This window comes from Bactrocera neohumeralis, chromosome 3 (assembly GCF_024586455.1).
Source record: "Bactrocera neohumeralis isolate Rockhampton chromosome 3, APGP_CSIRO_Bneo_wtdbg2-racon-allhic-juicebox.fasta_v2, whole genome shotgun sequence".
In the NCBI taxonomy this organism is placed as follows: Eukaryota; Metazoa; Arthropoda; class Insecta; order Diptera; family Tephritidae; genus Bactrocera; species Bactrocera neohumeralis.
The window spans coordinates 70,309,785-70,324,804 of NC_065920.1; the positions used below are offsets into that span (position 1 = coordinate 70,309,785).

Here is a 15,020-nt window from a genome sequence, read left to right on the forward strand (position 1 = left end):
CCTATGGCATCATCGTGCTTGCTTAACGGCGTCGAGTTCGTCGTATCGACATCGTGGGCCAGCAATACCAGTGAGTTGCGCTTGATAGCTTTGCAATTGAAAGCTATGAAATTCATTTCCGACATTGATGGGTTTAGCAACATGCGATTTTTATTACTCATGCTATTATTGTTGTTGTTGTTTTTGTTGTTGTCATATTTACCAAATTGACAGCTACTGCTCGCACTATGTGCGATTGACTTGTGTTGGCAATTACCTTGTGTTATCGCTAATGTGGCGGCAGGTGTGTTGTGCTGTGAGGAGGACGTCGTTGCTTGTAGATTGAGTGAATTGTTTGTGGAACCCGAGCCGGAGCCGGCATTGCCACTGCCGCCGCCACCACCCATTAGCGTTGCACTCATGCCACCGCTTAAGGAATTGACGCTCGCCACGGGCTGATGATGTGTGGCAATGCCGCCCATGGAAATGCCGTTTGTGCCGTTGCTGCCGTTCAGCTCGCCGCCCTTGTGCGTGGCCTCCCAATCGACTAGGCGCTGCTTGAGTATGCGGATCTTCTCCTCTTTCTGTGGATGGTTGGATGAGGAAAAGAGAGAATGAAAAAAATTTAATAATAATTAGTTTAAAGATTTATTAAACATTTTGTTGTAGAGGGTATAACATGTTTCATACAAGTTTTTGTGAATGCTGCGAAAACAAAAACCCATGGTCGGAAGTACGTAGGCTTAGGTTAGTCTGGTAAACCAATAAGCCACTTATAGACCAGTTTGGTCCTTTGCGATACCAGATGGAGTTCAGTAGTTACGGTTACCTTGCGCCAAAGTAAAAGCGGTAAGATCTGGTCTATCGAACTAAATTCAAGACATTAAATACGTGAACGAGCATTAAACAATGAAAGATTGGTAAAACTATGGATCTACAAAAAGTAGTTGATTTAGAGAGGACATGTAATTTTTTGATGTAATGTTTCAAGCCTTTGGCTAGTACCACTAAATTAAAAAGTTTTCAAAGAAACAAACTTTGGAGACCCTTTAATGTATACTATATATACAAATTATCAGTGTGAAGAGCCTAGTTGATTTAGCCATGTCTGTTTGTTTCTCCGTCTGTTCGTATATCGTGAACAAGTCTCTCAGTTTTTCGTCATAACAACTTGAAAGCTTTCGCACGTCCTTTCCTTCTCATCTGACGGAATCGTCGATATCAGACCAGTATAGCATATAGCTGCCATACAGACTGACAGATCGAAATTAAGTATTTTTTTGAAAAATTTCTTAGGTGTCCGAAACGCCTTCAACAGCACTGGATGGGAAGACAGGATCGTCACTACAGAAAAAAGTTTTAATAGTCGGGAATTCGACTACCTCAGAGTGGTGTGGAGCTACCTTAGTAATAGAAAACTAATAAACCAAACTAGAGAGGGATCACGACTGATGGCGATTGCGTTACGTGCAGCGCAAGCATCCATTTTAGACCCACACCTGTGAAACATCAGCAACGATGCTTTACTAAAACGAACGAAATGCCAGACGAATGGAACTTAATTGGCTACGCGAACGACATTACTGCAGAAATAAGATCATGATACGGGCGCAAACATGGCTTGGCTCACACAACCTCCAGCTCGCTACGGAAAAAAACAGAGCTACTACTGCTAACGAATAGCACATACCTCTTCAAACGGAAACGACTATGAATACTTCAAGCACACAAAAAGCTGTAAACTACATAGGCGAAAGGCTGGACATCAGAATAACTTTCTGGGTATAAATTCAGCCCGCCCCAGGAAAGGCAACGAAAGGTACCTGACAATTCAGCAAACTAATGGCCAATACGTGGGAGCGCATCCAAGAAAATGGAAAGCTTCTAAAGTCGACGACTATCAGAATCCTATTATACGAAGCAGAAATTGAACAGATGTGCTTAAAAAGGAAAACCGGTGAAAGGTAGTTACAAAAGTGGGCGAAGTTATCGTTTATCTTTGTATTTTTTATGATTTTGTTCATTATATGGAGGATGGAGTCATGTGTAGAAGTTGAGTGAGGAAAGTTTTCTGCTCGCCATTCACAGTGGCCAGAAACGATACTATTACATATGGCGCAAGCAGCTCACGACTTCCGGTATTACAACAAGTATCCTCTGGGTAGTCAAAGAACATCCGTTTGAATGCGAGTCAAAATGAGAAGGGGAACCATCTCTACTCAGGATTGTGCGCTGGGTTAGGGACCCGCCACGTAAAAACCGCCCCTAATGAAAACTAATCAATCGAATGAGAGATGACGACCATGGTAAACGCATTAAGGATTACGTTTTGAAGGAATGCATCTGGAACGTCCGGTCCCTTAATTGGTAAGGTACCGCTGCCTAGCTGGTAGATGTTTTCGTGAAAATAAAGGCTGACATCACCGCAGTCCAAGAAATGTGGCCATATAAAGGAGCGCAAATTGGTGTGGCATTCGTGGAGGGAGAGAGACTCCGTCGCCGAGTCCTGGCATTTACTCCGGTGGATGAACGTCTAGCCACGATCCGCATTAAAGCAAAGTTCTTCATAATATTACTGATTTGCGCCCACGCCCCGACGGAAGAGAAGGACGATATAATCAAAGATGCTTTCTGCGCACCTATGAGAGTTGCCCCGCCATTATGTCAAAATCGTGCTTTGCGACTTTAACGACATGGTGAGCGAAGAAGGTATCTTTGGCACAACGGTCGGGAAATTCAGCCTCCATGTAGAAACATCCCCAAATCGGTTTAAGCTAATCGACTTCGCCAGGGCACGAAATATGGTTATCTGTAGTACTAAATTCCAGCATAAGAAAATTCATCAGGTCGAAGAGCCACCAACCAGATCGGTCATATTGTGATAGACGGAAGACACGTCTTCAGTGTTTTAAACGTGCGCACGCTCCGTGGTCCTAACATCGACTCGGACCACTATCTTGTTGCAGTAAAGATTCGCACCCGCCTTTGTGCAGCAAAAAATGCACGTCAACAAACACAATGAAAGTTCGACGTCGAGAAGCTGCAATTACAACAGACAGCCGAACGATTTTCTACTCGACTTGCACCCCTGCTCTCTGAGAGCACTCGTCAACAACTCGGTATAAGGGAACTGTGGGACGGCATTTCAAGCTTCTTACGTACAGCTGCAACCGAAACCATTGGTTTTCGAAAACGCGAAAGAACAGCTGGTACGACGTTGAGTGCTGTGTCGCAGCGGATAGAAAACAGACTGCCTACCTCGTAACGTTACAATCGACCACAACACGTGCGGGATGGGATAGATACCGAGAGCTGAAGAGGAAAGCGAGACGCATTTGCAGACAAAAAAGGATGAGGCCGAAATGCGCGAATATGAATAGTTCGATAAGCTGACCGACTCGAAAATTCTACGAAAAGATGCAGTGATTAGCAGAAGGTTTCAAGATCGGAGCATACTCTTGTAGAACCCCCAGAGGTGATCTAGTATACGATGCCCACAGCATACATTAATATAGAAAACATTTCTCCAGCCTGCTGAACGGTAATGAAAGCATAATATCTACAAACCCGATTCCCCAATCGATAGCGATAAAATAGATGTTCCATTGTCCGACTATGATGAGTTTCAAACAAGACAAACAACAAACCGGTAGGGGCCGATGGGTTACCGGTCGAGTTATTCAAATAGGGCGACAAAGAAGATGCAAGATATGGTCAGAGGAAAGTATGCCCGTTGGAACCTAAGTGTGCTTTTCCTAATCCACAAAAAGAGGCGATCCTATCGAGCTTACTGTGTGAAAGTTTAGAGCCCACCGTCAACAAACTGATGAGGCGTTATCAGTGTGGCTTTAAACCTGGAAAATCTACTACCGAAAACATTTTTAACATGCGCCAAATCTTGGAAAATACCTGAGGAAGGAAGAATAAAGGAAGAAGGGTAATAGGCAATGATATCATCTGATGAGCCGACGTTACGTGTTTTCGAGAGAAGCACCAGTACGAGCACCAGCATGAGGAACAACGTCAATGTCTCAATTGCCAGTTGTTTGTTCAAGATCAAGAAAGGAAGGAGAAATAGCCAGCCGTTAAGAAGTGCAAATAAGTTGAACTGGAGAGGATTCCAAAGGCAAGAAGTGATGTGTAATATAGGAGTCGATACTTTTTTACATGTGTAAGTGAGCGTGTTTGACGACATATTTAGTTCCACAATATAATATGGAACTTAAGTATCCCTTTCAGCAATCCAATCGACTTTCATACGTATATATGTATGTACGTATGTGTGTGAACGTAGAAAATCTGAGAGCTGCTGTAGTCAATCTTGTCTTGTTGGTCATAAGCGCATATGAGCTTATATAAATACAAATATATGGATATAAAATCGTAAGTTTACAAGTTTACAAGAGATTTTTCCCGTTTTATTGTTAACAAACTCTCCCCGGTGCACGCGCAAACTCACACGTACACACATTTTCTTTTTGTTGGCGCTTTATTGCAGCCGGCATTTGCCCACGCTACCAGAGTTCCGGAACGCTACAGTTCACTGCCAGCTGCTGCACCGAACATACGAGCTGCACGGAGCGCCGTAGCCGACTGGTAGTGATATCTCCTCCTCATAGGCTGCATTCTTATGCGCTTCACCCCACTTCCGACTGCAAACCAATCCCTCAACTATCCATTGTGGCATGTAATTGCTATTGCTAACGTTGCTGGTCGCGTTGCCAACCACGCTAGCATCAATGGTGCGTTGCCACGAATTCGCACTGCAATTCATCTTCCTCTTCTTCACAGCACAACAATCGCCATTGTGGGCAGTGTGTGTGTGTGTGTGTGTGTGTGTGTGTGTGCTGATGCAGTTGTGCGTCTGACATGATGACATGGTGTAATCCATATTTGTCAATTCGCACCCTGATGAGCACTAAAAATATTGATTGTATGCGTTGCACACACTCCCCACACACCCGCACATATAAACAGACTTGTCTGCGTATTGCCGTTGCAAGCAATGCTGCCACACTTTACTCGTCCCTTGCCATATTTCTCTTTTGCAACTTTGCTTTCTTTTGCGCTGCGCTGTTGTTGTCCAAATGTAATCAGCGAAAATTCTTCAGCCAACAAAAATATACGTACGCAACCGTAACGGTACATATTGGTACATCATCGCTGCTGTGATAAGAATTTATTGATTGACTCGTGCATTCGTCTGGCGCTCAGTGCGCGCGGCCAAAAATTGATCTCTTAATGTTGCTCGTTTGTAGTTTCACGTATGAAGTCAAATATTTTCCGTAATTCTCTTCCATCTTCGCACAATTGAATTAAATGCGCGGCACTGAGGCGCATTGATTTAATTTAATAACTTTTGAAGAAGCATTCAACTCATTTAATGTGCGAAAGAGATTTAATTGTCGAACATTCAATCGTGATTGAGCTTGTTTCGAGGGTTAAAATTTAATATTGAATCATTTCGATTAGTGAAAAAGCATAAATTTAATGAGAGCTCAGAGTAGCTCCTCAAGTAGTTAGATTTAGAGTTCTTTAGTTGCGTATTGTAGTTCACAAGGCGCGAAAGAGTTGGTAAAACAGAGAGAGAGAGAAAATTGGAGAGGAAAACAAAAAGTATATAGCCACGGAACTCTATCCTATCCATTGCTTATATGTTGACGGAACTTTTAAATAATGAAAGCCGTGGAAGATATCCTGTCTCAACTAGCAGAAGACTGGGCAGTCGCAAAGGCAATAATTTAGTGTCTCATCATCCTTCGAGCATGCTCTGGATGCTGCCCAGTCCTTCTTCTTCTTAATTGGTTTGAACACGCTTACACGGCTATTGTCGAGTTTGCAACAGCGCGCCAGTCGTTCTTTCTTTTCGCTGCTTGGCCTATTGGAGCTTCTACGTGTAAGTCTTTCTCTACTTGGTCTTTCCAACGTAGTGGAGGTCTTCCTCTACTTTTCCTGGTGGGTACTGCATCGAAAACTTTCAGAGCTGGAGTGTTTTCGTCAATTCGGAGGATATGTCCTAGCCATCGTGGCCGCTGTACGATGAACTATGTCAATCACGTCATATGTATAATATATACATATAATCATACAGCTCATCGATCCATTCGATATTAAGAAGATGGAGTCTTGTGTAGAAGTTCACGTAAGTGAGGATAGTTCTCTGAGTGCTATTCACTTGAGAGGAGCCAGAAACGATTTTTTTACATATGGCTAAAGCAGCTCATGGCTTCCGGTTTTTGACCAAGTACCCTTGGGGTAGCCGAAGAACATCCGTTTGAAGGCGAGCTAAAATGAAAAGGCGAACCATTCCTCCCGCTGGGTGCTTGTTTTGGGAGCCATCACATAAAAACGCCCCATTGAAATCCACTTTACTAATTATTTGAAAGTGGAATCCGTGGGGCAGATGGCTTGTAGTGACCTCTACATCGTTACAAGACCGTCTAAAGACCTGAAGAATTTTTTCGAATTTCCACTGAGAGTCTAGTTATTGGCTCTTCACATATCCTAACACAGTAAGACATAGTATAGACTGTGCTTGGCTGTCCACCAGAGAAGGTTAATGAACTCGCTGATTAGAGCAGAATCCCATTTGAGGCTTTCTACTATGACAACAATTTCAGTTTGAAAGACTGTACAATAATAATTTTGTTTGAAGTTGCATTCTCCGTATGGATTACTACAGAAGTAGCCCGTTCCTGTTTTTGTTTCAGCCTTTGATTCATCGGTGAATACACAGATTTCGTCATTGGAACTGACTATCTTTGAACTATTGACCCATTCTTCTCTACTGTAGAATGAAAACGTTGAGTTTAAAAACCCAGAGATCTCCATTGCTCGGTCGCATTGCCAATTTAGCCCGAACTCAGTAACAAAATTGAGCATAATATTCGTACCATGCCCATAGTGTTGCTGAGCCTAGGTCCAATGGACTAAAATCATAAGTGGGCGGACCGATATCATTTTATCATACCTCATTTGAATATGTATTGCTTGAATATCGAGGAAATCCTCCAGACCTCATGTGGAAATAATTTTCATTGCTTCTGTACTCGCCAGCAATCACTCTCAGGTGCGATTCCAGGTGTTTAATATGACACCTTTCGATAGTGCTTTCCGCCACACGCACCATAATGTAAGTGTTATATGGTGGATGACATGGACGGGTCCAAGAAACTATGTGGAGTTTTTTTAAAGGGTTCTAATTCGAAGGGCTTTGGAAGCCCTCCTTTCTATGTGGCCTCTCCAGCTTCTAGGATATTCCCGAGATATTTCACAGAGCTCGAGAATGCAATATGTATCCCTTAAAGAAAGGATTGAAATGCAAAATTTCAATCAAAAAGTGTCTCCCCGAAAACAACGAGAGTTCCTCATTAAGAGAACTTTATCTCTTCTCTCTGTTTCTAAATTTTTTTCTTTTACTTGCCTGTGATATCAGTCGTTGTAGTTCCTCGTTTTCAGTAACCAATTTCTGATAACGCTCCTCATCCTCTTTCGATATACCAGAGTCGGGATTGTACTTTGATTCAGCTTTGTCCTTTGGATGGCGTATCACTTCAATGACCTGTTCGGGAGATATTTAAACAAAAATGTGGTTAAAAGTTGGAAATAAAGTTTCCTATAAACAAATATAATAACTTGAGAGCACAATGCGATTTCCGATATACCGATACTAGCGCCATCTACCGCAACATACTTTTCTTCGCAAATGTTTTATGCGACACGCCACTCACCTTTGGCACAAATATCAGCAACATACTTAGGAAACAACAAAATATCACAGCCAATGCAACAAATGCAAATGAGGCATCCTGTTGCGATGCGATGACCATGCCCACAGGCGCTGTGATTAAGCACAGCACAACAACATTGTAAATGCTCATGCCAACATAGCGGGAATCATTGATTTGCTTCACCTTAATCGAACGCGTTTCGTAGGCCAGAAAGAGGCCAAACACGAGTATTAGCCCTTTGAAGCCATAAACGAGGCCTGAAATGGATATGAGTACGAGTTTTAGTATGTCCGTTTTGATGAAATATATTTTCTGCTACTTTTACTCACCTAACCACATTGAATTGTGATGACTTTCACAATGCTCCAGTTCTGGACGAATTTTTATATCATCGGATGTTAATACAGGGTCTTCGAGTGGGAATGTTTCAAGTATACGCTGTAACGGATCAAAAATCTGCCAGGCGAATAGTATAACTAAATCTACAGACAACAGGCCGGAGACCATGGTGTAAAGCTTCCATGGTTCGACTTTTTTCTGAAAATATAAAAGAGAACATACATACTTATAATAATAAAAAAAAAATGCTGATAAAAACAAATAAAATATTTTTAATTAAAGTAGCTAAAGAAATAATTTTAATTTAGTGGCGTTGCCATCTATCGCGAAAATCAATGTATTATTAAAGCTTATGCTTAAGCAGTTTCATTGACACTAACAAAAATAATCATGTTGTGATTTAAAAATTTATTTTTTGCAACTTTTTGTAAAAAAGGTTGCCACATAACTTCAATGTGAAGATAAAATTAGTAATATGTGAATAATAAAGAAATATTATTACTGATCAAGTTTTTAAAAATCATTCGGGCTAATTTTTTTAACTAAACTTTTCATAAAGAGTTGCCACGTATTCGAAACAAGTTAAAACATACTTTAACATAATGAATATAAACGTGTTTTGAAGTAAGTGAATACATTTTTGTTAATTTGCTAAAAAAATAATTTTTGTGGCGTTGCCATCTATATCGAAAAATAAATTAATCTTATTATTATTATTATTTTGTTTTGTTAAGAAATTGCATTGATACTAATAAAAGCAACGTTGAGATTTAAAAATAGATTTTTCCAAATTTTTTTGTAATTACGTTGCCACTTAACTTCAAAGTGCAGACAAACTTAGTAATATGTAAATAATTAAAAAAAAAATATTTTTGGAGTTTTTAAAAAACATTTTCGGGGTATTGTAACTAAAAATTTTGTGAAGGGTTGCCATATATTTGAAGCGAGTCAAATAATACTTTAATATAATGAGTATAAAAGTGTTCGAAAATAAAAAAATATATTTTTTTTAATTTGTGAAGACAAAAATTTTAGTGGCGTTGCCATATATTTCGAAAAGAACGATTCAAAGTATTATTAGAGATTATACATAAAAAATCATTTATCATTTTTACATAATAAAAAAAAATAGTAATGTTGTGACTAAAAATATTTTTGCATTATTGTGTAAAAGGGTTGCCACATATGTACATATGTAGCTTCAAAGTGAAAACAAAGTAATTTGTAAATAGTAAAAATAATATTTTTAATGCAAATTTTTTTTTAAATATTCGTTTACTTTTTAGGGTAATTTTTTATTTTTAGAAATCTTAAAAAGTGTTGCCATTTTCTTCAAATAAGAAAATTTTTTTTAAAAAATTTTAAAATACGCTTCTGAAAGTGCTATTATGTGTATTACAGCGATTCTTAATAACTTTTAGAACAATTATTTTTTCTGCAGAGTTGCCATTTAATTTATATTTTGGTTTAGTTGATAAAGCTTATAAAATGGTAATTTTTAATATATGTACATGCATATACATGTACATATATGTACATATATATAATTTGCGTAGTGTGCGTAAACGATCAGCTGAAATTCTATTTTAAACAGTGTTGCCATATAACTGTAAAAGTCTTACGTCAGACTGCGGTGCTTTATATTATAATTTTTTTATTCCGAATAATAAAAACATTACAAAATCTGCCTAAAAAAATTAAGAAAAATATTTTTAAAAATAGTGGCAACCCTTTTTCCTCAATATCAATAATATACTTTGTTCAATTTGGTAAATATTATTATTTAATATATAATTTTAAATAAAAAAATAAGTTTAATAAAATAAAAATCTCATAACTCATGTTTAATGCCGGTGAGTGTTGCCATATTATTATAAGTGACATTATTTTGTTAGAATATTTTTAGCGACGCAAGTTTATTTTAGTGCAGGTAGCAATTAGATCGAATGATAAAAAATATATATTTTGTAAAACAGGGTTGCCATACAATTTTATCATAAATAAATTATATTTTATAATATTTGCAGCTAATTTTGTATAATAAATTTTGAAGTGAATTAAATATTATTTAAAGATCAATAAAATAATGACTGATGCAAAATACTGCTCATGGTTGCCATATAATGATAAGACATGACAATTATTCGTTAGAAGTAAGTATTTTTAGTAATGCAAGCTTAATTTTAGTATAGATTTGGTGGTTAAATTGACGAATATATTTTTTTTTCAACAGGGTTGCCATAAAATTTTTTTACAAACGTTATCAATTTTTTTAAATGTTGGGTTGCCTTATATTTTCTCACAAATCATAATATTAGTTAACAAATTTTTTAATTGTTTTTGTTTTGTGTTATTATTTAATTTGCAAGTTTTTAAACAATCAAAAAAATAATTACTGATATTTATGTCGGTGAGTGTTGCCATATATGTACATACATATGTATTTAAAAAAGAAAACTTTTGAATTTAAACATGTTTTTTAATAGAATATACATTAAATCAAATCAAGCATTAATATAATATAAGATTAAATTTGTTGGCGTTGCCACCTATTTTTAAAAAGCCGTTTTTTTATACCAAATTCTATATTTCGTTAGTTTTTCGTATAAATTAAATAATTTAAGTGTCAAGAAAGATATTTTCCGGTGAGTGTTGCCATATAGTATGTAGTAAAACAAAATTAAAACTAAACATGTTTTTTTGATATAAATTGCATTTAATTAAATCTGGCTATAATTTAATATATCGTTAAATTTTTTTAAGCGTTGCCACCTATTTTTATGAATCTGTTTTTTAATAATTTTAATATTTCGTTTGTGTTTCGTCTAAATTAAATTATTTTAGTATTAAGCAATATTTTAAAATGTATATTAACATTATTTTTCAGTGGTGTTGCCACTTTTAACTTTGAACTATTTTTTTGTCTTTTTTTAAATTTTTTTGAAAAGAAAGAAAAGCTCTTTTCGAACACCTGACCTTGCTTTTTTTGATTTTTTCTCTCGGTTGGCAACGCCAAGGCCCTTTTGACACAATTGTCCTTGTTTTTGTGTTTTTGTTTTCGTTAGCATCCCCCAAAGGTTAAGCACACCCATGCATAGCGCTATATGTGTGTGCATACGAAATGTCATATATGCCAGCCGGTGCACCTGTTGTAATTAGCTCGACTGGCTTGCCGCTCGCACGCCCCTTTTGTAATGCGCGCTGATTAATTAGTTTACAGAGTCATCATCATCAGCAGCATTGTCTGCGGGGCCCCTAACACTACTCGCTCGTTCGAATTTCCAACCAGCTATAACCAGGTAATGTAATGCAGTGCTATGTAATTGTAGTTCACACGCATGTTAGACATACTAATGCAAGGCTGTTTGACTACGCATAATGTTTAACCAACTGGCAGGTAGTCAAGCATCAGTCATGTGCCACACACTGCAGGTGCAGTACACTTACATACACATGTATAGCTGTGTGGGGTTACCTATGTATGTATATATATTTATATGTATGTGTGTATAAAGCACAGTTATACATAGCTCCCTGGTTTGCTAACAATCATAATGCGCATTAGGGAATACTAAATGATTATATGTGTGTGCTTAAGTGCCACGGCTAAGCATTAGTGCGGCATTAATGCAGCATAGTGTATATGTGTGCGTGTGTGTGGCTTTGTACCGGTGGCCCCTGTGCATATTTATGACCTCTAATTGCGGTTTGCCTGCGAGTATATTGTGCTGCCTGCCATTGCGGTATTCTATGGACTCAATTGAGCCTATCATCGCAGCTGCTTTGTTTCAGCACACTCATACATACATATATAATGGTATGTATATTTAGTAGTGCCGTTATTGCTCAATTGTATAACAATTTGTTTGAAATGAATTTGACGCAATTCTTCATTTGTATTCGCATTGATTGCCTGCGTCTATGTTGCTTCAGCTCTGTTGGCTGCTGATTTCAATTGAAAGTGCTCATTAGCGATCTCATTTCAATGACAGCTGCTTTGTTGCAATGACAATGAAATTAGTGTATGGCTGAATTCGAAATCTCGCGTGTACCGTTGAAAGGCAAATAATTTTGACAAACAATGAAATTATGATAATTGCGAGTAAGCTGGCATATTCCCGCTTTTTGACAAGCTTGAAAAGAATTTTTAGTCAAATTAGTTTGTAAAACATTTCGAACTTTGGTCGAAAAAGTGATGATATCTTGCAATTGTGTCCGCTTAAAATCGATATTATATGACTTTAAGAGATATGCATCAAAATTATCATTAATTTTTCGAAAATGTTGTAGAAAATTGCAATAAAATAGAACTTTTACCAGCGCCAACTGTAAGACACATTTTTATTTACGCTTCTCTTGGCAAAAATATCACCCGAACATGTATTAAATAAGGTAGTACGAGCAAACTTCAAAAAAAAAAAAAGTTCTATAGGAACCTATCCATTCGACTTATGGATGGAATTTTGTTGAAAAAGTTTTATTTTGTAAAATTATTCAAAATATGGAATATAGAATGCAAAAAAGAAATTGAGTTTTTTATTTCTTACGATTCACTACATCATTTTATATATACGCATACATAAAATTTTAGGCTTCCGCTACAATTATAACCGATATATAACCAATATACAACCAACATATAACCAATACATTTATACCATTATAATAACTATTTCAAACTCAAATTTTGTTTGGAAATGAGTGGTTTCTATTACATCGTTTTTTTCGACTATAAACTCATGAAAAGTGAGTTACCTCAGTTTGCATTTTAGGTGACGATATGCAATATCGTTTAGGGACTATGAATCTTGAAAAGACATATTTATAAGTCTATCTAATGGATTTCGATGTCTGCTTATTTAAATTTGTTTTACTAATATTCATAAGAGCTATATGGAGACCACCGTAGAAAAGTACTTGACCAGCTTTCGTGAGGTTATCAGGTTTTATTTCAACAGAAACGGAGTATGTTTTTCTTATATAAAACAATAAAGGTGTCCTGAAATAAAAGGATATTCTTTTGTATTTTCTGGAAGCACAGATGGATCTATGAAGAACTTACTCACATTTTAGAGTCTATAATATAATATGCGGTAGCGATCTGTAAGCTATCCAATCTTAAAACTCGAAAGCTGCTAACTATTAAATCTATTTCCATAAAACATTTTGTTTTGATCGCTCAGTTTGTATGGTAGCTTTATGGTTGTAAAGCTCTGCTACGCTTTCTGCGAATGCCAAAGGTACTGGTTTCGCATTAAAAACCAGGTACAGAGGCAAAACCTGGCAAGACGGGATTAAAGATGATAGCTATATACATACAGCGGCGGTTAAAGTTCATGACAGACTTAGCTGCAAGAAAGAAGAAGGGCGAATGATGGCTTGGGCTAAGAGAAAAATTGAGGAAAGCCGAGCTTACTATGCTTCGCGACTGCAATTCTGGTATCCGAAATTTCCGAACTACTAGATCGAGGAGAAGGGAATTGCTGCCAAAAGACAGCTTTCGATCGAGAGCGAAAAAGGGATCAGCCAAACGAGCGAAGTGAAAATACCACGCTGTAAAACGTGCTAAACGTCAAGCTAGACCTGGAGAAACCTGCAACCTGTAAATAACTGCGACTGATGATAACTTGTGTAATAAACAAGTTTTCTATGCAAGGACTTGATTTTGATCGTTTAGTTTATAAGGCAGCTGGATATTTTAGTTCTCCGATATTAGTGGAGCAGCTGCTCCGAAAGATCAGGACATATGAATAATTTCTGAGTGACTTATACTTATACTTATACTTATACTTATACTTATACTTATACTTATACTTATACTTATACTTATACTTATACTTATACTTATACTTATACTTATACTTATACTTATACTTATACTTATACTTATACTTATACTTATACTTATACTTATACTTATACTTATACTTATACTTATACTTATACTTATACTTATACTTATACTTATACTTATACTTATACTTATACTTATACTTATACTTATACTTATACTTATACTTATACTTATACTTATACTTATACTTATACTTATACTTATACTTATACTTATACTTATACTTATACTTATACTTATACTTATACTTATACTTCATGCATTAGTTCTCACAATATTTTCACTCGCGTGTGACGCTCTCGGCGTTAAGTGCTTTCATTTGAAATCAATTTAAACTAATTAAGCGCTCGAAATTAAATGAGTGATCTACGCTTTATAGGAAAATTATATATGAGATTATTGAGCAGTATATTTTGCTTGTTATTGCTGCATTGCGTTTCGCTATATTGAATTGATTGGTTGGTTAAGCACTTGGCCACAACTGCGTGAATTAATTAATATGGAATAAAGCGTTTATATTGGCCAGCTTGGAGTTGTATTAATGCGATTTAATCGAGTGACATGCGTGTGATATATTTGGTGTTGTCGTATTTAAATATATTTGCTATATATATATATATGATATTTAACAGTAATTAAATGAACAGTAATTTGGAATTTTATGTTCGATTGGCAGACTTTCAGGAAAAAAATATATATATTTGTTTATTTATATACTCAATGTTGTATAATGTGGACGTGGTAGATATGTTTAATTTTTAATTATAATAACTACATATATGCATTTTTTTAGAAGTTGTGTTGTGATTAATTCTGATATCTATTGTATTCAAATATTATTTTTTACTTAACTTATGTCTTTTTATATTTTAGAATTGGTCATTTTTAGATACTACTTCCCTTTGACAGTTAATTAATTTATTTTTTTGAATTGCCGCTTGTATAAAAAATGACTATAAAATAAACTCATACTAGGTATATTGGTTGAAATAACCTAAATTTATGGCTATATCTTCTTTGGAGAAGAGGTTGCCACCTGCTTAGTAATTTTGAAACAGTTAAATTATTATTTTCCATTAAAAATCGAAACAGAGACATCAAACTAAATACGCATAAAT

At 36.4% G+C, this 15,020-nt stretch overlaps 1 protein-coding gene across 1 annotated transcript in view; it reads right to left on the reverse strand.

Annotated features, from left to right (window-relative positions):
• LOC126753024 (gamma-aminobutyric acid type B receptor subunit 1) overlaps positions 1–15,020 on the reverse strand; it is a 499,314-nt gene that overhangs the window by 5,753 nt on the left and 478,541 nt on the right. The window contains exons 12-15 of the mRNA XM_050464123.1: positions 8,039–8,246; positions 7,710–7,966; positions 7,403–7,540; positions 257–563 (exon numbers count right to left, since the gene is read on the reverse strand). Coding sequence (XP_050320080.1) covers positions 257–563; positions 7,403–7,540; positions 7,710–7,966; positions 8,039–8,246 — 910 coding nt within the window. The remainder of the gene's footprint in view (positions 1–256; positions 564–7,402; positions 7,541–7,709; positions 7,967–8,038; positions 8,247–15,020) is intronic.